This window comes from Aulonocara stuartgranti (genome assembly GCF_965226115.1).
Source record: "Aulonocara stuartgranti genome assembly, chromosome: 1".
Lineage (NCBI taxonomy): Eukaryota > Metazoa > Chordata > Actinopteri > Cichliformes > Cichlidae > Aulonocara > Aulonocara stuartgranti.
In genome coordinates, this window is record NC_138939.1 from 8,728,524 (window position 1) to 8,754,224 (window position 25,701).

At 39.7% G+C, this 25,701-nt stretch overlaps 1 protein-coding gene across 3 annotated transcripts in view; it reads right to left on the reverse strand.

Annotated features, from left to right (window-relative positions):
• Positions 1 to 25,701, reverse strand: part of garre1 (granule associated Rac and RHOG effector 1) — a 42,335-nt gene that overhangs the window by 9,612 nt on the left and 7,022 nt on the right. The window contains exons 2-9 of one of the 3 annotated variants that reach the window (XM_082534449.1): positions 17,607 to 17,941; positions 16,505 to 17,073; positions 7,769 to 7,981; positions 7,037 to 7,177; positions 6,681 to 6,776; positions 6,103 to 6,264; positions 5,716 to 5,874; positions 1,964 to 2,061 (exon numbers count right to left, since the gene is read on the reverse strand). In XM_082534449.1, coding sequence (XP_082390575.1) covers positions 1,964 to 2,061; positions 5,716 to 5,874; positions 6,103 to 6,264; positions 6,681 to 6,776; positions 7,037 to 7,177; positions 7,769 to 7,981; positions 16,505 to 17,008 — 1,373 coding nt within the window. In that variant the 5' untranslated portion in view covers positions 17,009 to 17,073; positions 17,607 to 17,941. Of the gene's footprint in view, positions 1 to 1,963; positions 2,062 to 5,715; positions 5,875 to 6,102; positions 6,265 to 6,680; positions 6,777 to 7,036; positions 7,178 to 7,768; positions 7,982 to 16,504; positions 17,942 to 18,505; positions 18,665 to 25,701 lie in introns of those variants that run through there. The other 2 variants (XM_082534450.1, XM_082534451.1) reach the window with 2 other exon arrangements.

A 25,701-nucleotide genomic window follows, 5' to 3' on the forward strand; every position in this document is an offset into this window, starting at 1 on the left:
CTGTTGTAAAGAAGTTTATAAAAAACAAATAAAAAACAAAAAACAAACTTTCAGCTCTCTTGGTCTGTGATCTCAGTAAACACTTTTCTGATGACTGCAGACTATGCTCATGTCTGTCCCCTGTTTCACAATAAGATCCAGCCCGTCTTTCATCCTGTCTGGTTCCAGCCATCATAACTTGTCTTCAAAAACTAGTGGTTGGCCTCATCAATCTTATTTTATTTATTTAAAAAAATAAATAAATAAATAAATAAAAATCAGTCTACGGCGGATATTTGCCATCATAAAACCAACTGCCAAATAAGACAGCACTGGGATGCAGCTTTTTAAGGTTGACTAAATTTACACTTATTAAAAGCCAGTGTGACGAAGAACTGATAGAGTCCCAATCAAAAGTTTAAGACCACTTAAAAAATGGGGGGGAAAAAAAATCATTTTCCATGGTTGGATCTTAACAAGGTTCCAAGTAAAGCTTCAACGACAAGAAGAAAGGGGAGTCAGACAAAACATTTTTTGAGCATGCAATTTATTGAAAACAATGCTCCACCATTGATCACTTCAAAAATTTGTTGCAGCATGCTTGATGCAAGCGTTTCCATGAGGTGCCTGGGAACATTTCTCCAAGTGTTGAAGATGGCTGCACGAAGGGAATCTACTTCCCTTGCCATCCATCCCCAAAGGTTCTCAATTGGATTTAGATTAGGGGAACATGCAGGATGACCCCCTGTTATTCTCCTGGAAGAAGTTCGTTGTCCTGCGCGCATTGTGTACTGTAGCATCGTCCTGTTGAAAAACCCAGTCATTACCACAGAGATGAGGGCCCTCAGTCATGAAGGATGCTCTCTGCAACATGGGGACATAGCCAGCGGCCATTTGACACCCCTGCACCTCCTGAAGCTCCATTGTTCCATTAAAGGAAAACACCCCAGACCGTTATGGCGCTCCCCCCACTGTGGCGCATAGAAAACATCTGCTGGGATCTGCTTGTCATGCCAGCAACGTTGCATCAAGGTGAAATTTTTTCTCATCAAAAAATAAAACTTTCTTCCACTTTTCAATGTCCCATGTTTGGTGCTCTCTTGCAAAGTCCAAACGGTCAGGTCTGTGGCGCTCAAGGAGACGAGGCCTTTGAAGACGTTTTTTGTTTTTCAACCCCTTCAGCCTCAGATGCAGTCTGATGTTATGGGGCTGCAGTTGGCACCACTAACCGCCTTAATTTGGGTCGAGGATCGTCCAGTGTCTTCACAGACAGCCAATTGGATCCTCTGCCTCATTGCTGGTGAAATTTCTTTGGGTCTTCACTTGACTTTTTTGCTCCATAACCCTCAAGTTCATTTAAGAAATTCCACATGACTTGTCTTACTGCGCCCCACCTCAGCAGCGATGGTACACTGCGAGAGACCCTACTTATGCAGTTCAACAACCCGACCACGTTCATAAAGGGAAAGGTTTTTCGCCTTTACCATCAGAACGTCATGACAGTGTGACTACCTGACAGAAAATGACAATGAATCCACATTTTTGCACAGATTTCACCTTTTAAAGGCATGTGGTCTGACACTTTTGATCAGCTGTAAAACATTAACTATTTAAACTGTTTCAGTTTAAGTGTTGTCTTCAATAAAATGCATGCTCAAAAATTGTTTTGTCTCACTCCTGTTTCTTCTTGTTGTTGTTGACGCTCTACTTGGAAGCTTGTTAAGATCCAACAATGCAAAATATAATAAAATATAAATATAATTTTCTGCCATTTTTCAAGTGATCTTAAACTTTTGATTGCGACTGTAGTAAACAGCCCAGGTACCTGTTTTAATTATGATTTCCTGGCAAAAAGGCTGAATAACATGTATACAAACAAAAACAATTAAAGAATGTATACATATTACCTATACGCCACGTTAAAAAAAAAAAAAAAAAACTCATAAAAACAACTTGTGTGTTGCATTTCTCACGTTGTACTCACCATGTAGAAGGAACCTGGACCACCACCTTGGATCCCTCCAGAGTGATCTGGGGAGCATAGGCCTCCTTGTTCTCAATCTGCGCAGTATCGACAACCACCTGACAGGACACAGAAATACCCTTCTGTTAGCCATCTTAACCTTTCCTGCCATTTCTTTCCATTATTGTGATTTATCTTCTGAAAAAAAAAAAGGTTGTGCTGGATTGCTGCTAAGTTTTTTTGCCATTTTTTATTTTATTTTCCACGAAGTTTTTTCTTTTCAAACTGTTGCACCATTTCCCTCTGTATATCTGTAGCTCTCTTAACTTCAGTACAGGACTATCATTAAAATCGCGGTAAAAACTGACCCAACGTACACTCGCATCTTCCACCCATCTGCAGTGCAGTGGTCCAGTGCACTAGGTTACAAAAACTGAAATGCAAGACCGTCCAAAGTGCTACAAATATGTGACGTCAAACTTGGCGAGTATAAAGACACCAACTCTACAAAACCCTACAGAATACGGACAGATACAATTACAATTTTACCCAGCTGATTAAAACCCTCCTTTACCACCATCTAACGATATCAGAAATTTTCATTCACAGTTTGTCCCCCCGGAAATATCAGTTCAGACCAATTCTCAGCAAATATTATCTTTGTGCTCATATATTCATATCTGCATTTATAATGGCTTCTAAATTAAATTTAAGGTTAAAATGAAGTTAAAGTAAAGAAGATCTGGGAGAAACACCCTTCAGTCAGTATCAGTGTTGCATATTTTGTCCACCAGAGGTCACTCCATAACTTCCCTGTTGGCGCCATTTGAAAAACCAGGATCAACTTCTTCAAGCGTGCAAATAACTTCATAAGCACTTCCCTATTAGTGCCATGTTTGGAACGCCACGAACACAACAATCAGCTGATCTGGGCAGAATTGGGAGGAAAAAAGTAATCCGCAAGTTCCTGTGACAAGATTGTTTTTGGCGTAAAAACATTTCTCAAGTGCACCGTCATATCATCTTAGCAAGGACTCAGAAATAACTACACATGACAAATGTTTAGTAAATCTATGTATAGTTCAAATGTCTGAGAAAAATAAATATAGTGGCTGATATATTGGAATATAGAACTTTTAAAATCCTGTACTGGTCAGGGTCTACATGTCACCAGCTGCTAGCATCTCCTCCTTTCATGCTCGACCCTTAACTGGTGAAACAAGTTTGCCGTTTCCTCCTTTAGTGAGAACAGTTTTATTGCCTATTTTGCACTTCTTGCATATTCTTGCTTTTTATTGTGCTTATTTGGAGGTTTGAAGTATTTGAAGTAGCTCCCTTTTTACCAAACCATCCTTGGAGGCTTGCATAGAGATTTTGGGGACACGTGACCGCTTACAACGTGACATTAACTTGTTGGCCATTTCTGTACGTGCAAGTGAAAAACCTACTAAACATTATGTAGAGGAGACAAACTCTGGCAACTATGAGTAAACAAACAAGTGTATATACTCTGTCAGATGAAGTAAAACACTTTCATGACAACCCAAAAAGTTGATTCTGTTCATCTGGATGTAGCATTTTTAGTGGGAGAAATGTTTCATCACACATCCAAGTGACGTCTTCAGCCTCAGCTGAATGCAGGTTTCTTTAACCTTAAACATTTGCATAATGACTGAAACTAGCACCACTGACGAACAAATGGGCTGCGAGGTCATTTTCTTGATCATTAATATGCATTTGTCATGACCATTGTCAAAACCCTTAGTTATCCCTTATGTGCCAAGATTATCGGACAGCTGGGATGCATTTTCTCCAAACACCGCATCTCTGTGGGTTTCAAACCCTAAAAAGGCCCAACTTGAGGTACTTGGGCAAGATAAACTCAAATTGTATTCTTGTATCTTTGCGAGACCCTGGTTTCTCTACGATGCATTCATCAGCGTGTGAATATTAGATAGAAAGCACTTAAGCACAGAAAACAAGCACTTGGGTGAATGAGCTATAAAGTACACCGAGTGCTCAGGTAGAGTAGAAAGCGTTATATAAGAACCAGTCGATTCACCATTTACATGTGGCACTTGCTGTCAGACATGCCTGGGCTTGTCGTGTTCTGCCCACTCAGGAAATAAACACATAATGCTGCTACATGACACTTTTATATCAAGTAAAAATGTATACCTGTTCTGTCAGAGATAATATAAATGTGTCACAGTTTAGAAATCAAAAAAGTTACTCTATATTTTAAGTTTTCTTGCTTCACATATACAGCAACACACACTGACACAGTCTTAAAAAGCAACCGGACATGACTTATGCTCAAAGAAAATGTCAGTCTAATTTAAGACTTTTTTCCAGGCATGGTATGTTGTGGAAAAATAGTTAGAAGTCAAATGCTAGTTACTGGTACCTCTCATTAATTTCCTACTTAGCAGCGAGAGTTCAAGGTGAGAAAGGTGAATGACTTTAATCAGCAAGTCACAACACACAGGTAAGCCTTCCTGTCTGCTGGGAGTCAAATATATTTGCAAGTTCTTTGAAAGTGGCCTTGGCTCCTTGAGACCTGAGTAGCTGGGTCATAAAGAGGGAGTGAAGGTGGGAGGAGTCTATTTCCTGTATTGCAGGAAATTACCCTATTGTTATTAAAAAGGCAGGTGCATCCTTTAAAAAAAAAAAAAAAAAAAGGGGGGGGGGGGGGGGCAAACTATGTGAGAACCGCACACAGATGCAGTCAGTTGGTCAGATATGTTGAAACAGACACACACAGAGAAGTAATGCAGCAGAACAGACAAGGTCGTGTTGTTTTGGTGCACTCTGGCAGCCATAAAAAAAGTGAGCAACATTGCCAGGAACACAACAGAAACGGTGCTTCTCACTGTAACTGTCACATGAGCGTAAAGAAAACAGGGAGGAGAAACATTTCTGTGGGAGTCATATTTGGTGCATTGCATGACAATGAGCATGTGAGTAAATGTGTGGAGAAGATACAACGTGTGCGAGGGTGGGTGTCCATGCTTACTCGCTGCAAGATCTATTTTGGGTTTGGTGGTAATAGGCTCAGATAAGGAGCTAATGCAAAGCGCTCATTCATCATATAGGGATTGTTTTACAGTTAGCATGGGGCTGGACGGGAACAAGCTCTCCGTTTTGACACACAAAGCAGGGCAGACCACACAGAGGAAATAAACAGTGAAGCATAAACACACTGGTGTTACTCTGAGGAAAGACTTGCTGATGGCTCTGCCCACGACTCTCCTTTTCAACAGAAGGGTGGGGGAGTTTTGTTTGAATTTCGTCAGACCCGTCCAGACGAGCCTATCCTTCACCCAGATGCTGAAGGAATGCTTCTTCCCTTTTGTCTGTCACTGGTGTTCGTTTACACCTCCTGGCTGCCTCAAAGCAAGCAGACAGATCTGCTCATCTTCAGTACAAGTCGGACAAACAATGGGATGTAAGTAGCCAAACCACCAGATACTCAGATGGAGGATTCAGTGGCAGTGAAGAAGCCTGTTCACACAGGTATTCCACCTACTATCCACTGTTCTGAGGTACCAACTACACAGTGGATGTTAACAAGACCAGTCATCATTTGGCATAGACACATAAAATAACTTAAATAAATTACATTTCTGGTGACTTTCTTAAGCATTTAGAAAAACTGAGAAAAATCTAGAGGAATATTTATAATAATAAAAGTCACTTTATTTTTTTTCCATTGATTTTAAAATTCTTACAAACACTACTGAATGGTGCTCTGACCTAACATCTATACTCACCAGACCAGCCTGGGCAAACAGTAGCTGGACAGCTGTCTTGCAAGCTCCTCTCCAACTGGATGGGCAGACCTGGTTTAGGACCTCAGTGACAGGAGAGTCATCTCTGGGTGTCACTCCGTTCTGCCCAAGGGCCTCCTTAATGAGCTGCAGCATCGTGTGCTAAAGAAACAAAACATGGCGGTCCATTACCAAAGCAGCCTATCACAAATATTTGCTGATGTTACAATATAGACACCTGTATTAACCCCCCCCCCCCCCCCCCCAACAACAACAACTTGAGACTTCAGGAGCCTACATATCTGCTAAGGTTATCACTCAAAACACTGAAAAATGTTTTGATGATGAAACAAAAAAAACAACAGAATGTAGACGAGATGAGGATCATACCGTTTTCAATTTGAGGTTTTCAGCTGCTGACTCATTGAAGGACACTCCTTTGAGAAAATGTGAGCCAATTTGCACGGGGATGGTGGGCAGCTCGCACTGAATGGGCTGCGAGGTGGTCTGCATCCTGCCCGCCTGCTGAGCCTCAGCCTCACTGCAACAACCCTATACGACACACGCATGGATATAAACACACAACAGCCAAAACACTCATTACAGCAAAAAACATGAGATATGTTCGTAATATTCTTTAATCAACTCCTGTGTCAACACTAAAATGATACAAGTACCATAAAAACAAACTTTATGCTACTGGGAAATTAACAGGCATTAAATCATTGCAAGTATAAGGAACAGTGGACAGCCACCAACTCCAGTCCACAGTGACGGGAGAATTAAGCGAACACGCTACAATAGCAGAAGGGAAGGGAACGAACACGAACACACACACACACACACACACACACACACACACACACACACACACACACACACACACACGGGGGGGGGGGGGGGGGGGGGGGGGGGGGGAGCATGCCACCTTGACATGGAAAGGTTACAATTTGTGATAGTGAACACACCTGTAAGGCTGCCTCCACAGCTTTGGGGTTGAGATGAAAGCCTGCCTTCAGAGCATACTCACTATGACCGAGGCTCTCTAATGCTGCTTTATAAGCCTGGACAGGGAAGAAGAAAATGATCAGTTACTTTAATATGTTACAGTTTTTATTTCTCCTCTCTGCGTTTTTTTAAAGTAATTATATTATAGTTTTATAATATAAGACTTCATCTAGTTCCATTGTATTATTCCATTAAAATGAAAAGAAAACCTCAAAGACCAAAGTCCATTTGATTCTTAAAACATACCTCAGTATATGTCTAACTCTGGAATAACAGCAACTCATTTCCTAGCCTGATCTATACACTCATACTGCACCTGTAAAGCACTGTCAATCTTCATGTTGAGCTCCTTCAGCTGGTGCTCAGGGATGGTTGTGTTGTTGGAGCAAAAGAGTTGCTGAACCTGGATGCCTGCCAGGCAGCCGTCCCGGCCCCTCTCTCTCAGCCTCGCCGTGGCCTGAGGGTACAGCAGCATACAAAAGAGCTCTGGGTCAATTTACAGCAGGAACATCAATGAAATGTTGCACTGCAACAAAATCTCACCACAAGCAAGAAGTACTTGAGAATAAATGTATAATGCTAATATAATACTGATAGTTTTCTTTCAATGCTGCAAAAACCCTATCTTGTGTAGCTTCTGAAATATGAGCCCTCTGGTGTCTCCCTCTATCCAGGCTGATTCCCTGCAGGGCTAACACTCTGCATGCCCGAGTTTAACAAATCAATCAACCCACTATTCTCCTCTCTGCTTCACTGTATACAACAAATCTTGAAAGGGTCCTTGGAGACTGATAAGCCAGGAGATCAGTTGGGTCCTCTTACAAAACAGCTTCTCCTACATAGAGATAGGCTTTAAAGAACATAGCAATGCAAGTTTACAGACAGGCTACAGCCTAGAAAAGAGGAAATAGGAAATTTGGACTGGAAATCATAAATTGTTGGCATTTTTCAGGAATGTGTAGAAAGCTGTTTTTTTTCACCTCACACAGACAAACCACACATTTCCAAAGCTTAGATCTGGAAAAGTCCTGGGGCTGTGGCTGCATACCTCAGCTGCACCTTTCCATGAGCGGGAAGCTTCTTCCAGCTCTGTAAGGGGCCCAAGGTCAGAGCTTTGGGAGCGGGCATTGGCACAGCGCTCTTGGGCCTGGGCAAGAGCCTCGGCCAGGCAAGACTGAGCCACGGGCTGGACTTTCTGAAGAGCCTGTGATAGAAACTGGAAATGGACCTGCATCACCGTGAGGAAGCACCGACCTAGTACCTGGGAAAAAGAACACAGAGATTACAGTTACAACATACCTTAAGTCTAAGAGCACTCATTATTTGAATGTGGCTCAGTCAAGATGTTTGAGAAACCAAACAATATGGATGCCCTCAGCATAGAGGTGGAATCCTGTATGTCCACATGCCTCTGGGCTTCGTTATTGTTGATTAAAACAAAACTGCTTGCTGCTTTGTTTGCGCCTATCTAATGAAGCATTCGTCAAGTAATGACTGGTTGCTTTACCAACAAGTTATTTCTCCATCTAATATTTTTTTTTTTGCATTTGCCTGCCTGTTCAACCATAAAGTTCCAGGAATTAAGAAGTGTGTCAACTATTTTCGATACACAAAACATCATCATGCTTGACAGGTAAACCTCAAAAGCTGTGATATATGCTTGTTTCGGTAAATTTGGTGCAGGATGTTGCGCAGGCATGATGTGTTTTGGCTCGAGTTGCAGCATATTAAGATAAATGCTTTGAAAAACATGCTAGCGACAACCATTAAACTGTTTATAGACACATACAGCAAATGAATACCAGGCAGATTAAAGTCTGGCTACTGCTTTCAACGATTGTATGCCCTATTAATCTCAAACTTATCCAACAAATAAACTTAAGTTCTCTTTCAGAAACACTTTGCTACCTTATTTCCTATTTGTTTTTTTACACAAACTTAAGAATCGTAATGTGAAAGATGGCAAGACCAAATCTCTATAACCAATACATCAACTTCCAAAATACAACATTTTACCAGATTTTAGCAAACCTAAACTTTACGATAAAGTAAACTTTAGTGATAGATAAATAGATAATTATATAAGAACATTATAGCAAGGAGAGAAAAATCCACTATTCCACACATGTGGGAAAAGCATGTGCAAAGTTGACAATAATAACTGACATCATTCCACTACAAAGTGTGTCCAAGCAAGTGCTTGCTGAGTTCAGACAAGCTGTTTGTTGTTCAGTTTGCAAAATAAGAGAAATAGGACACCGTGGGTTCGCTACGGTCACAGGGTTTTCTTTTTCAGATACCTGCTGAAAATATCTCAAGGGATAGGGCTGAGTTCTGAAGTAAGAAATATGCAGTTGCTTTATGATGGCAGACAGGAACAACAACAACGAAGCCATCTTCATTCTTTAACACAATTCACGGACACCAAAACTAAGATGCACAAATGACTGGAGGCATAAAACCGCCATGACTTTGGAGTTTCATTGGTTTTGTAACAACTACAAAATAGGACACATTGCCAAATAAATTATCATATTTGACATGCTCATGACTTTGGAATTTACTGCCTCATTCAGATTCCATTTAAATATCAAATGACTCAAGAGTGAAACTTTAGAGTAACTAAATATAAAATTCAAATGAAATTGATTTTGTTTAAGTTTACGATAATTACAGCGGGAACTCAAATGTAGTTCTCGCTGTTATGTGTGGGTACACATTTCATTGACAAGCTTCTAGTCTATTTTTCCATTTTTTCATATGAAGTCTTTTTGAAGGCACACTCAATCCTCCATACGAAAGCAGTGCTGGAAAAATTCAAAGACCATGCACTGTGGTATTCCAAGCAGGGCTCATGTTTAACATGCTGGACCTCACAGAAACTGAACAAATTTATATGAGCTCTTCTGACCAGAAATATCCTCTGAATATTCAGGCTTCTTTTCATGTTCTTTTGCAAAGTTTAATTGTGGTTTGTGCAAAAGAGAAAACCTACGAAGAGGCTGTTAAGCAGCATCTTTTGCAGAGTCTGAGCTGGCACAAACTCTGATTTCCACCGATGAACTGTTTGCTGAGGCGAAAACACACTGAAACATGTGCTTTTATATTTAGACTGAAGAATCATCACACCTTACACCATGAGGTTTGAATCTTTCTATACCTCCCAATTACTGATGCAACTCAGTTTCAACTTATTTTAATTGGTCTGTATCTTCCTGGCTCATTTTCTATATTAAAAATAAAAAATAAAAATCTGATTGCAAGACTTCAGTTCTTCGGGCACTGACTGGATTCTGGGAATCTCATTTAAAATTATAGATGTCAACATGTTTTCTGAGTCAGTGTGCGCATTGGATAAATAAAGTTCTACCACAGCAAGCCTGAGGTAGAACTATAAAATGAGTTTTCTTATAACAAGCATAACAAGTTAGAGAACCTACCTTTCCCGACAATTTTTTAACTACATTTTTTTTTAATTACAGTTCAGAGAAAGTAATGCAACTCACTGAACATTCTGAGCCAGGAAAACCCCTGTAAGTATGAAAGAAACGTTTTTTATATAGTGTGCAACAAGCAATATGAAAGCTCACCAAAAGAAAAAGAAAAGAAAACTACCAAACAAGAAGTTTCTCTGTGACTCAGAGTCAGTATCCTGTCTGAAAGTTGAAAATGTCAGTATATCATGTGGTTTGTTTAATCTGTTCCTCATAATGCAACTAAAATAACAACAAGCTGGTCCTGGACTGAAAAGAAACAAGACAAGTTCAGAGGAAAACTTGTGGCTCTGAGATATTATATGGCACAGCTCTGCTCTAGACTAAAAAACTAATGTCAGTATGCTAAGATGCTTATATCTACAATGACAATGCATCATCACAGTCTTTGCTTAGTTCTAAATGCTGCCACACTAAAGTAAGTTCTCAATTTTGCAAATACACATTTACATATATACGTTCTGAACAACTCATCACAAAGATACATCAATGTGGACCATGAATATCAGGGAGATGGTGTTGTTATATAAATCAGTTGTGATATTTCAATCTGCTGATGGTGCAAAGTGAGAAGTCAGAGGAAAAAATAGAATGAGTTAAATTCGATTAAATTAGAATGTCTGGGGGACTTAAATATTTATAGAAAATTCCAAAGCAATCTACTGACAATCTGTTGGATATTTAACTGAAAAACCTTTATGGTAGTACTGGGAAAATCATTACTGGATCACTGAAATGAGCAACATTTATCCTTTGAGGCCAATAAAAAAAAAAAAAACTGTACAAAAGTCGACAGTGAACTCCAACTTACCAGCAAAAGGTGGAGAAGCCAACACTTCCGTTGCTACAGTCCTCAAAATGAAATCCATAACTGCAAGTTCATGCCAAAACTCTTAGATTCACTAAACTATGTAGGATAATATGATGCCTATCCCCCTGCCACCTTCAGTTGGAGATCTGATAAATACGGGCTCATTTCCAGGGTACACTACATGAGAAACACCTGTTGTTGCTGTTAAAGCAACTAATCAGAGGTCAATTATTCAATGGAGATATAGTATGTTTGCCAAACAGAAAAATAACATAACAAACACTGATAATGAGGGCCGAGGTAGATATCACCAGCATATCTTAATGAAGATAACAAAATGAGCACATGCTGACAAAAAAATCAAAAACTACTCTGCTACAAAGGCTGCTATAATCAAGCAAAGAAAGAAAAAAAAATGAGGACATGGCTAAAGCATAAGATAATGGATAACACATGTGATTGGCTGTGCAGTATCCCACACAGTCATGGAAAATATGAGAAATAGTGAGTGCAGCAGAGCCAAGCTCATGCTGGCCTCCCTCAGAACCAAACAAGGCGAATCATGAATCAATCATCAACATTTATACTTCTATTTTCTGAGAACACCTGCACAATCACCACACCAGATCTGGGAGAGTAGAGTTCCTGAAGTCCAGACCTTTTCTGGGTAAAAGGAGAGTGAAGCTATTACAACAACCAGATGCTTACATAGTGGGGTTGCATTGCTGTCTGATCTACAAAAGAAAACAAGCAGCCTACCTCTGTTCATCTTCCCCCTTACACAATCATTTCTAAGAAACAGGAAGGTCACAATTATCCTGACCCCTACATTTCTCAGAAGTGGCCTATTAGATATTCTAGTCTTCAAAAACGTAAAACAGCTGTTCTGCGGGACTCTAAAGTCATGTGGATGGAACTTCATCAGCCAAATAAGCAGAACAAAAAAATCCAATATAATCTCATAGTTTGGTTAAAATGGGGTTCATCTTTAAATGGCACAACAATCAGGCTAAGAGAGATATATAAAGTATCGTGCCGAGCACATTTTTTTCTTGAGGTCTAATGCTGGGTTCAAAGTAAATATTAGCAGATCTGATGCAATCAGGATGATGTCAGCTGTGAAAATTTTAAAAATGGCCATTATGATCTGACAGAAAAAAATACTTCATTTCCAATGCTTTCTCTTAGATTGTCAGATTTGAGCAGAGCGGTCTCCGTTGTGTAAAACGAAAAGGATATTGCAGATTAAGCTTGGTCTAACTGTTACATGGAGCGCCAGCCTCTATCATACACACTTCTTTGGTTGTTATTGTTTGTTTACACTCTTTATAAATTACTATCGCGCATTTTCTGAAGAAACACGCATGTTGTCAAAAACCGCAAGTATAATTGAATAAAACATGAACGTTTCTCTCAGTTGTGAAAAAGCCAAGATTTAATAACTTCATTAATTGCCCAATCTCACATACTGACCGTAATAACAATGGATTTTAACTTGGATGGACTGCCCAAGAATATTTGATAAACATTCAGAAATGTTAAACTGACTCATCTTTTAAATTCATCTGAGAAAGACATCACCCACAACTGATGCCACTTTTATTTTGAAAAGTTTGAAGTGCTACCAAGCTGGCCATCTTGGTGTTGTCTTAAACTGCAGGTAGTGACAGTGGACCTTGCTCTGCTTTGGAGACCTGCTATGACCTAGAGGCCACTCTAACCAGAGCCTATTTTATTATTTATTACAATCTAATATTTGTAGAGACCTTATAAATCATATAGTTTGCTTTTTTTTTTTTTTAAGTTAGCTCTTTGATGTTTTAAATCCTGTATTGTTTACATCTGTGTATGCCAGCTTATACTTTTCGTCACACCTTATCGGGGACATCAGATTGTCAGTCTGCTTGCTCTCATACAAACAGATAGAGGACCCACCCTTGGTCAAAAACTCCATGGGGTTATTTTAAACCTTTAATCTGTTTTGGTTTGAACTGGAAACAGAAGGACGCCCAGAAATGTTGTTACACCAACATGTGAGCAGCAGGATATGCCATATTTCATTACAAACTAACTGTTGTGCATCTGTTTAGGCTGACTGTAGACTTTTTTTTTTTTTTAAATTAAAATCTCGCTCATGAAAGACTGTATGGTGCATGTTGTCCACGTCCCTAGTTTTAACCGTGTTGAAAGGTTTATCCTCAGAGTGTTTTTAACAGTTGAAGACCAAGGTGGTGTTTTTCCAGTGTTTCCATTGTGCACCAAGTTGAGAGTGCTTATTCAGTCGTCTGACTTAAACAGCCATGAAGGTCTTTCTGATTGCGAGGACTTCACCATCTGCCTCTGGTCTTTGCTCTGCGGTTTAAACTTACAAGCTCAGCAAACAGCCTCCAAACAAACCGTGACAATTTCATGCATATTTGGCAGTAGACTCACTTTGACTGCTCAGAAAGCTCTGCTGTGGTTTGGAAAAAGAAGGTTTGTTTTGTAGACCAGGTCTACAAAACAAACCAGGGGGTGAAAAAAGGCCTGGGGGCAAAAAAAAGAAAGAAATAGGAGAAGAAGATGTGAGCAAGGGAAAGAGGGGGGGGGGGGCTTCACATACCACAACTCTCCAAAACCAGAAATGCATTTGGTTCTTTTTGAAGACCTCATAATAAATCGAACTGCCAAAAAGCATTCCTCGAGTCATGCAGACAAAGGAAAATCCCCTCAACAGTCACAAACACAACACATTGTACGAGACAGACTGAATTAGCTGCAATTATCATGAGCTGGGTCTAAACAAGTCTAATCTGAGTATAGCGAATTCTTTTCTACCAAAGCACACCATGGCCGATAGTAGTAGAGATATTTTGTTAAAAACAATGCAAAACCGAAACACAAACATGAGCCGCAGATGACTCATCACAAACCCGTGCACGTATGCTGTACACTTCAATCTGATAACTCTGCACTTTTCTAAACACTGTCCTAAAATTAAAAAATATTTACTAAAAAATATACTGGAGAGTCTTATTGGATTACTTACCTCAAATATTTTTGTTCACATGGGACATTATCCTTCATTTTACAACCATAACATTATTGTGGAGAGTGTTTTCTCTGAGATCAATGTATTTGACACACTGGAAAAAAGGCCATTGTAAAGTAAAATATTAGTACGTTTCTCTCAATATTTTAACAAATGTACCTTTTATGCCTGAGGCTAGACAGCACATGTGAGTGCCAAGCTGTGCGGTCTAAACTTTCACAGACTTGGGCTTCCTCTAATATTCATCTGTGCATATCCAAGACCACAGAGAGTCAGATTTACCGACTGTGGTGCAAAAGTGTTTCCTGTTTTGGGCTCAGCCACATCCACTGAGGTTCTGCAGGCCCTCCAGTGTCTTGGCCGCTGCAATGTAGCAGCTCTCCTACTACATGATAAAGTATTATCATGTAGCATAGATTGAGTAATATCCCCATAATTTTTGCTTTATAGTGTTGTATTTAACTATACAAAGTCATTTGTGGCACACTGCAATGGTATGGAAATTTGACTAGTCTTGGTCTAAGTTCTGCCAATATTTGTGTGTAGTCTATAAAAATATCTTTACACAAACTACAAAAACCCAGACTAGATGTTTAAACACTGCTACTCTTGCTATTCAGCAATAGAAATACTGATTGCTGAGTTACATTAATCATTGATATTTAATTAATACACAACACCTAAGATGCTAAAATGTTACACAGCCACCATCAGGAAGCAGTTCCCCTCATTGTGTTACGGGAAGTTGTAAAAAAATAAAATAAAGTAAGATGAATGACAGCCCCAGGAGCTGGTGCAAATCTGCAGTACTCTGATCTAGAAAATGAACAGTTGGATAAGGTGTGTCGAAACAAGCTGGTGAATAAGCATTGGCGCAATGTGTAACCACATTCTGAATGGGTAGGTGGATGTTAAGCTGCAAATAAAGAAGGCTGTTGGTGTTACCACTGCTAACATTATACACATACTGCAAATTAATCGGACAGTATGTGTGCGCAATGTTACGAATGATGCATGTAACGGAAATGGCACAAATTTCAGTTACATGCATTCAAACTACAATGTTACTGACGAATGTGATCAGCTGTTTCAAATGGCTCTCGTACAGATCCAACATTTTTATGGGAAATCTTAAATTTATCCATTCAACTTTTTGCTTTCTCTAACTTTTAGTCTACTACCAAGTATAAGTGTTTTCTCCCATGAAACAATTTTGTGTGTACTTGGGTCTGAATGTCCTTGCCACAATGATTTTTTACAGGTTGTTCCACGGGCTCACAAATGTGCATTCAATGCAGGTTAAAAGAAGCAGGCATAGTAAACATTAGGAAATATGGGCTTTTTTCTGCTTGGGTGTGGTGCAGAGATTAAGATTCAGTTACTCGATGCTCACAGCACCCTTGAAGACACTATTATGACAACACAATTACAGCAAAATTGAAAACTGGAATTGCGACGATAAATACCTTATTTTCCATAATCAACCGATGATTATTATCCATTACAAACACAAGTACCTGTTTAGTCTTGCCATTTTCTTTTTTATCATTGTGTCCTGAAAGGTGTAATGCAAGTTATTTAACCTGTGTGCAAGAACCTGGCTTGAGTTGAGAGTTTGTCAAACAGAGCCTAGATTTCATACAAAAAGTTGAACAGGTTTTTATAAGAACTATAGGATTTGTATGCTGTTATTTTTTGGATTGACAGTTTAATTAGTCTCCAATAGACTCCATGTATTTCCTCTTTTGTAGAGTCCTCAACTCTCTTGAGCAGAAACACAGTTTTTATTCAAAATATGACAGATGCAGATCAGGATGCCGTTTGATGAATCTTGCTATGACAAATCTGTCACACCACTGTGTGTATACATAGCACCGGACTGTTACAGCAAAAAAATAAAAGACAATGTGGGAGACATACAAAAAGAAGACAGCAAGATAATAATGACATTAGCAGTGAGCCTCTGGATAACAGTCTACAGACCCTTTACTAAACTTACATAAGGAACACCTCTGCTGCAGCCTGCATTAACCATTGTGCACTTCAACAAATTTAGTACTGGTGAAAGATGTCGTGGTGACAAAAACTGTTTTTCTTCTCACATCCGCAGTGTTTTTCACACCTCACCCTCAGATCTTGACACCAGCTTAACATTGGGAATTAGAATGTTATTTGAGCCCGGAAACTCTGATTCATGAAGCCAGCATTCTAACAGAGACCAGCTAAGCATCTTAGCCCCCTCTCCAGAGTGCATGAATATGATAAAGTATGTCATGGCTAACTTTAGTACCCCAGCTTGTGAGCTTAGTTAACAAAATTTAGACATTGATGTTAAAATTTCTTTGTAGCAGTTTTTTACTGAAGTCAAAACAATCTGACGTTGTCTTTGTGAACCATGTGGACTTTACAAGTTCACATAGAAAGACTGCGTGTGATTTGGAGACTTACCTCAACATCCTGCAGGCTGAAGTCATTCTGGTCTTTAAAGTTGGCGGCTCCAGCGCTCAGCTCCATCAGCATCTTGGCGATCTCAGGCTTTATTGCTGCTGTCAGTCTGCTGGCGGCCTCCATGACGTGTTCCTGCACGTCCTTCAGTTGCATAGCTGCTTTGGAATAGTGAGAGTTCCTGAACACACTGCTGAACAGGTCTGTTAGGAAGGCGCTGGCCCGGCAGAACACGTTGAGAGCATCCAAATATTTTGAGATGCCTTGCTGGATATCGGCAACAGCGGTAGAGGTGCCAGAAGGAGGTGGGTGGCAGCTGCCAGACATGCCTACCCCAGTGCCCATGGGTGAAGAGGCAGAGCAAGAGGAGGCCAGAGAGGCGCTCAGGGTCCGGCTTAGCTCAGGCATCTGGTACTGCTGGTGCTGTTGCACTTTCTGCTTGGACCCGCCGAGCAAAAAGCGACGCTTGTAGTCCATTTTACTTTCCTGCGCACTACAACAATACATAGGTGGTGCAACAGCACCGGAAGCTCCTGTTTGTAGTTTCTTTTTCCTCACAAAGTGTTCTTGTCCTTTTTAGAAAAAAAAAAAACAAAACGCCAAATTCAACGGCCCTGAAACTGTTCAAGTTGGGTATAAAGACAGCTCAAGGATTCTACCTCACAGAGGTTCATCTCAGTATGCCTTGTAGAGAGGCAACTTAGAAGTGGGTGAGGCTGAAGGGTGATCAAAAACCGACAAGCTGAGTAAAATACTCACATGCAGCCCTGCTGCAAAATCATCATGCTAGCTTAAAAAACAGCAAAGACACAGGTCCAGATACTCTGTTTTCAGCTTCAAACAAAACGATCATAATAGAGGAGGAAAGTATTACAGCCGAGTTTTAAAGTGCATTAACTTTCCTTCAGAATGGGGGGGGGAATCCTTCATACAGTATGCAGAGTATATACACTTATGTATTTACATATATAAACCTATACCAGCTTCAGCCAGTAAAAGTAGAAAATTATTTTAAAAGCTGAAAGCAAAAATGAATCCGAGGAAAATGACACACTGGTCAACAGCACGGAAGGAAAATGGCAATTTAAAAAGGAAAACAACACACAAGCAAGTAAATGCTGGAATCAGAGGATGTGGCTTCGTCTTTTCTTTTGCAGTGGCTGGCAGAGGAGCAGTGGGAGGCGAAGGGCAGACAGATCCAGTCCGTCTCAAATCCTCTTCACAAAGCAGGACACGGCAGGCAGTGAGCAAGCGGCCAGCTGATAGCTCTGTCTGCCTGTCAGAAGTCTCCAGCAGCTTCCCGGTTTCTCCACGTCTGCTGGCTGAGGTAGATATTACTCACCGCGGAAACAAGTGTGCTTCCAGATCTCGCTGTTCTCTGCAGATGCAGATTAGAGCGACAAAAGCACAAATGTATCTGTAAGGCCTCTAGGTCATTTCCTAAGGGAGGAAAGGGCAGAGACACAGAAGAGTGTTAACATCATGTCAAAGAGGAAGGATGAGCTTAATTTCAACTGCTTTACTGTGACAACCTAAAATAAACTGGCTGCTCTACAAAAATCAAAACATGGCTAATTTCAGCTGACTTCTAAAGTTTTAGGATTAGTACATAGAATGGCGCAGGTATAAACTGTCAAGTAATGTGCCTTCAAATAACAACTAATATTCTAGTATGAAACCTTTACTGTATGGTGACAAGGAAAGCAATAAGAGAAAGCATGTATACTTTACAATACAATAGGCAAGCCACAAAATATCAACTTGCTTTAGTTTTGTTCAGTTGCTGTGACATCCAATCAGTGATATCAAACCACAACCATAAAGTTGTACTACCCATTATGTGTTGTAAACCAGAAGTGACACTCAAAGGCTTTTATTTTAGAAAACTGATTGGGAAGGATGCGATCAGCCACAATTCCCTGAAATTGCTGCTAATATTGTATTACAGTTTGGTAAAGAGCTGTGCTTTAGTTGTACATTTCTAGACGATTACTAATACCATACCTCACTGAGCGTCTGTGCAAAGAATCTCTGGCAGTGTCTGGTTTAGCAGTACACAGCTGCAGACAGAAATTCCTGCATGAAGCCATTGTTGGAAGACACTGCGGGGTCTGTTGAACTACACGTAGTAGGAGTCACAATACTCTCATTCTGTGTGACTTTTCCATCTCCCTTTGGCCTTTTCACTGAATTAGGAATATAATATTTTATATTGTTAACATTAAAGTGGATTTGGCCTCACTTCTCTTCTAGCTTGTGACTGTCAGAAGATTTGCAATTTAGAAGGTCTCAAGACAAACCACAGTTAATAAGATTCCTGACAATAAAACAATACTAAACATAATCTGGAATCATATAAGTTAAATAAATAAACATTTCATGTAAACTGATCCAAAAGAAACATGCCTTAAATCCGCAGGTGTAAAATAACCTTTTTCTCATCTTAGGTCGCAGTGTTTTAGGAAGGAACAAAGAATACATTCCCATTAAACCAGTTCCTTAGCTATGCACTTGCAGAGAGCTTCGTGGCACTAAAGACTAAAACAGACACTCTTTATGACAATAAAGTCAATAGGACACTGAACATGATCCTGACCGACCATTTTCTTCATGAAACGGCTTTCCATATACCAGGCAGAAATCTGACTGTTATCTTGTAACATCACACTGAAAACAATTATGTTTTGGAATGAAACAGGAACGGCAGATAAAAAAAAATATATATTATTCTCAGCTAGGTAACACATCCAGGATGCTGTCACTGTAGGTTTAGCAGCTGTGTGGTAGTCCCACATACAGGGTAGCTTCCATTACGCATCTCCGCCAACATTCGCCTGACCTTCAAAACCTCACTTCCTTTCACAAACAGAGGGGACGCCCAGCAAAAATCAGCCCACCCTTATCTGTCCTGGGCCACTGAGTTGAGAGACAGAGCCAAGGGAAACTACTGACCTCCTCTTGAAGGGACAAGGGAAATGTGCTTTCAATTTTTTTTAACCCTTACATTACAGTAGTTAGTCTTTCAGTTATTATTTTGAAAATTTGCTACAAGGACACCTTACTTAAAAACAACCACACAAATGTACATCGTAGTCAGGAGGTTTCATCTCCAACACTTGTTCAGCAAGTATTGCATGTTTACAATTGACGAAGATTCAGTGAAATATGTTAACGCCAACCTTTTCCTAAACAAAACTGGGTGATTACTACAAGACAAACCCTGCAGGGATAACTAGGATGACCAGTCTGGAGCTTGGCTGTACATTTAAATTAGTCAGTGCTTATTCAAAGATCTAATACCCCACATCTGTATCAAGAATGTAATGCAATTAACTTTATTATACTATATATTCAATTAACCAATTATTTGTTCAAGCTCTAAAACAGACCAGAAAATATTTGGGTTGCAGGGTTATATAACAAAGAAAAGCAGGAAATCCTTTCATTTTAGAGGCCTGAATTAATGATTATTTGTCATTACTTTATAATTTCTTTCCAAATTTTCAGATCTAGTTGTGGTACAAAAATATCAATTATACTACCACCTACCAAGTTATGCAGAGAAATTCTAGGCATTGTAGATACGCTCTCTTTCAGGAAAACAAACAAACAAAACTTTTCTCTAGGAAGTATTTGATGAAGGAATAGCAAATTTTAATTTTATATGATTGTCTATAATGGTTAAGAGCAGCTAACTAGGGCAACAGTGCAGCAGGCCTCTAAATCCCAGGGATTACTGGCACAGTGAGAACCTGCCAGGTGCCCACAATGCCTGCTAGTTGACATAAGTAATAGGATATAAGCTTCTACAAAGTAAATGTGAAACCTAAGCTCGGCTAGCCCAGAGCTGGCTACTTTTGTTCTCACACATTCACACTATTTTTGGCTAAATGATGGGTGGAAGATTAGTCTTCTTTCAAAACAACTTGATGACTATACTAAACAGGTCAGTGAGGAAACCACATCGAACAAAACTAGCTTGCTAGTCATACAGCATGACGTAAAGGACCAGGACACAGCTGGAAACAATTAAAACTAATTGTGGACAGCAGTTAGACAGCTTTAGGAACGTGGTTTGGAAAAACAAAGGTTGGATATATTTAATCTTCATGAAATTATTCTTTTTTTTCCCCTCTTTAGATTTGCTGCCTCAAATAGAGGAAGTCAAGTATCTCAGGGTTCTTGTTTACAAATAGCAGAGAAGTAAAGTAAGAGGTTAACACGTGGATTGGTCTAGCATTTACAGTGCTATAGATGCACCAGTTTGCTTTATTGAAGGCCAATCTGAATGCAAAGCTATTCACTGACTTGTCAATCTGCATTACTTCCCTCACAAACTGTGGGTTATGACTAAAAGAATGAGACTGCAGATTCAAACAGCAGAAATAAATTGTGTCTGTTCCCGCCTCCTGAATCTCCTTAGTGATAGGATGAGGACCTCAGTCATTTGGGAGGGCCTCCTGGAGGCCTCTGAGGTGAGGCATTGCAAACATGTCCAACCCAGGTCAAAATAAAGAAACAGTCTCTTGGCTAGCTTGAGAATGTCTCAGTTATCAACCAGAATAGTTGGACGCCAAGGCTGAGAGAAGTCTGGACATCGTTTCTTAAGCAGTGATTATACCCTGTTGTGGATACGGACCCAGGTAGCTGGAGACAACATGGATGTATTTAAATGAATTAATTTCAGTTGCAGTTCTTTGAAATCCACCTGAAGGGAACACAAGCTGCCAGTGCATTACAACAAAGACATTAACGTTTTTATTAACAGTGGTAATTAAAAACAAATCTGTCAAACATTCAGAGCAGTACTGTTGGCAATGTTGCCTCACAATAATATTATTTTAGTATAAAGATTGACAGCTATTGTGATGTGACAAGTGAGTCCACATTCTGAAGTCTCCACGCTTCTTGTGGCTGCAGCGATGCTAGGTTGTTGTTTTTTTAGCTGTAATTTCCTTTATTTGGACAAGCACATGGAGTGGTTATTCATCAGCCAACACTACTTGGCTTGATTAGCTATCTAGTAATTGGTGAGCTAAGTACAAGACACCTATTGGTTTCATCTCCCTGTGTTAAGACACATGCCAATCAAAGCAACTGTTAAGTCAATAATCCAGGTGGAGTTGGATGAGTTTTAAAAAAAAAATTAATAAGATAATAAGAAAAATCACCCTCATCTAAGTAGTTAAAAATTGGGAAACTATACACCAATAGTAAAAGAATTCTTTGACTTTGATTTTTAATGCTGAGTCTATAGCCCCTTTTCCATTCGCCCCTACTCAGATCGTCTGGTTTTCAATTACAATCGAATACCACCTAATGTGTGTGGTCGTCATTATAGCAATACACCTGAGTGTTCCGTGATATAATTAGCTACAACAAAGGTCGACGTCAAGGTGATGATAAACCTGCTACTGTGGCTTTTCGTCAGACTTATTTTCGTGAAAGAGATGCTCTCATGATTCATCTAGTGACACCACTAACCAGCCAATCAGTCCCACGGAGTCTGCCGTCACATTTCAGTACCTGCTCAGATCACTTTGGAATCATGGCCAAGCAGGTACTATTTTTGTACTATGTACCAGGTACAATAAAGTAATTGAAAACCCTGATAAATATGGCGAACTGCGGCAAGTCGATCCATGTCGGCACTAATGGAAAAGGGGGCTTATGTTGACTGACCCCCTTTTGGAGTCAGCCTAAAGTCTATATGCCACTTCGCACTTCAGCTCTAGATGTTGCCCAGGACAGTGTCATAAGATATGCTTAAAGGAAGTGAAACTCTTAAGATTAACAAAAAAGCAGTGATAGTGGGAAAAAAATGAAGAAACAAAATGCTGATTCAAATAAAAAAAATTTGTCAATTAACTTCATACTATCGAGATTACCCTACAATCACAATGGTATTAATCTGAGCCTAGTATAAGGAATGTGGTTCTATTATCTTTCACTTTAAAAAAAAAAAAAGAAAAAAAAAAAGTGAATAGCTTCGTCACACAATCTAGCACAGTTAAAATCATTTAGCCAGCTTAAAATTGGTGACACACTACATTTTTCAGCCAATGTCAGTAAATGCCATCTTATTTGGCAGGCCCATCATTCTATACCAGTGTTCAGTAGTTGTGTTTTTGTTATGTTTTTTTCTTGTTTTTTTTTTTTTAGGGCTGTGAACAACAAAAGTAACAACACATTAAATGAGTGCTGTAAGTCAGACTCAATTCAACCCAAACAACAAAGTGACATTATTAGAGAGTGTTCATGGTCTACATTTCCTTCCTGGCAACAAAACTCTGCAGGCAGAGGATATCCCAAGAGAAGCAGACACGGCATCAATATTAATGAGGCCTATTGGCTTCTTAGGGTAGCTCTGTTGGCTGACAGCCTCCTGTTGCAGGGCACAGTGTGTTAGAGATTGCACCCAAACAAACACGTGTGATAAGAGCGTCCCTCCGGATGCACTGGAGTTCTGCCAGCCCACTTTAGTGTCCTTCCTCCAGCAGGAGCCGCTTAGGGCTAATGTTAGCCCTACTTCCCCACTCGCCGTACATGTCAGCTGCTCAACTTCAACAGGAAGGGGGTTTAGGTTTCCTGGAGCAAGCTCCTTGTCGCCAGTAACAAAAACTTCAAGCCAAGTATGCCACTGGGCATGTAGTAAAGTCATGGTACCTGTCTTTACAACCTGCTGGCCAAACAACTGCTTACAAAGGACTACCTTAAAAATGAGGTAGTATAATAGCAACAAATCCTTGAAATACTGATAATAATTCAGAAATGCCACAACTACTTAAATAATACTGTCTGGGCTACACTTGTATTGTAACAGATATTCATACTGATCAGCTCTACTTGACTATTGGCAGGGGTCTGCATTTTATTTTATTCAAATTTCTCTATAGGTTTTACAACATTAAAACACCCTTGTGTTAATTAATGCAACCTTCAGAGTTCATAACAGCAGTTACTTTTGGATACTCTGCCATATTTGTGTCACTGTTACTTCAAAGCTAGGTGGCTTAATAGCTGTAGATGGGGCAGCTGTTACCCATGTTGACAGCTCCTTATCCATCTGCCACTGGGAGGCAAACACAAGCCCTCTGATGCTCTAGCCACAGGCCCGACATTAGCTCTCTCATGAAGTCTATTTCGGCCTTCATGGGCAAAACAGCTGCCCTGAAAGTCCACACTGCCCCGTTTTTAGACACTCCAAAAGGTTCAGCGCAAAGTAAAAAAATGTCCTCCTCTACATCTGTTGCCAATGAAGCAAAGGAATGCATTTCCCCAAGAACACTCTTAATGTGGGTTCATACGAGTATAGAAAAATGGGCCAGAAAAACTGATATGCTGCAAAACATCTCCACAAAATGTAATGTAAACATGAAAAGTGCATGTTTAAAAAATGATGCACTAATTGAAATGGAAGGCAAAGTTTACACTGTGTGTTTTACTGAAGACATTCCAAAGAGCAGATAAGTCACAGTGAAGTCTGAGAATCGGCAGACAGGTCGAGGAGGTCAGTCCGAATGACAGGACAAGTGCCGTGAGCAACTGTGTGATAGGAGCTGAGCCAGGCTCCTCTTGCCCACAGAGCACAAGGAGAGTATTGTGGCAGCCCTGGTGTCCTCATACCAGCACACAGAAAAAACACACACATGCACACTTGCACATGCAGCTGCATGACTTTGTAAGAGGAAGAGAAAAATAAAGGTCTTGGCTACAATTTAATATTAATATTAATAACAACTTTTTCCCCCATCAATATAGTCTGTTTCTTCTTCGTCTTCTTCTTTCTTTTTAATCCTGGCCCTGTTTTTTTAGGCATTGCGGGTTTTGATTGTTGTGGTTTTGTTCCCATAACTAATTCTGTTTTGGTCCCGTTTTTGGCTTGAAACTAAAAATAAATTTGATTTTATAATCAGGTATTACAAAAGACTGTTTCTAAACACTTTTCCAGTTCTGCTAAATTGTATTTTTTGGCAGAATTTGCACTTTATAAAGCAGTAGTGAAACCTTTCCTACTGCTTAAGTACCACTGTTATGAGTTTGCTCAGACATATCAGTCAAGAGGCTGATACAGCTGGCTGGATAATATTAGACTAACCTGTAGTGTCCTAACACACACACTGTAAGTAGCTTATGGCTCCAATAAAAATAGTGAACAGGCCGCACTCACAAAGGACACACTCACAGGCCTCATACGTCTGTGTTGCACAGACTTCAACATGTGCTTTTGACTTATATTAATACATTCCATCACCCTAAGAACAAACAAAAAGCATATGTCCCAAATTTATTAAAGTCTAACGGGGAATCAAGATGTCAGCTGACATGCATGCATGAATCTCATTTGATTAAATAAAAGTCCCATCTCATCTGATCTAATCTAAGCTTTTGCACAAAGCCTAAATACCTTTCAACAGTCAACATTAAGCAATCGGAATAAGCTCAAATACCCTCTTCAAATAACTCTGTACAATAGACCATGTTTACTGTGCCTAACCAGTGGGTTTCAATAAGTGAGAGCTGTGATGAAAGGCTCTGACGTCAGTTCCATTCATAAAAGGTTGGTGGCAACCTGTGGGGATGAAAATGCTTTCCTCAGCCTAAACTGAGCAGACTGTATACTGAGATTGCAGGTTGTGTTACATGCCAAGCATGAGAGTTGTATTTATAGCCAAAAAGAAAGATAGAATTTACCTTTCCCGTTTAGCCACAATGACAAAATATATAGAGGTGTCACAGAAGCCGTAAATCTAAATAGGGTAGTAAAAGAAAATCAAGCCAAGTATAGCACTATGCATGTTATCATTAATATAGCTGCACCAATCTAGCTTTTACCACTTCTTATTCGATCCCGAGACCATGGCTTAAGGCATCTTCTTATACCAAGTACTGATCTGACCCCACTGTTAAATAAATAAGCTATATAAATTTATTAAACTGGTACGCATCCCTTTTGTCAACAGCTAATTAGAGCTGGGCGATATGAGATTTTTTCATATCACGATATGTTTTTTTCATTTCAGGCGATAACGATATCTATCACGATATAAGCCAAATAACTATATTTGTAAGATTTAAATGTGCCGTTGCTCACAAGTAAAATGTGAAATAATCAGCAGCTTGTTTTTATTTAAATATTTATTTCCCATAATAAGTTCAACAGGGTAGATGTACTTAAGGAACATGAGACTTTTTCAGAT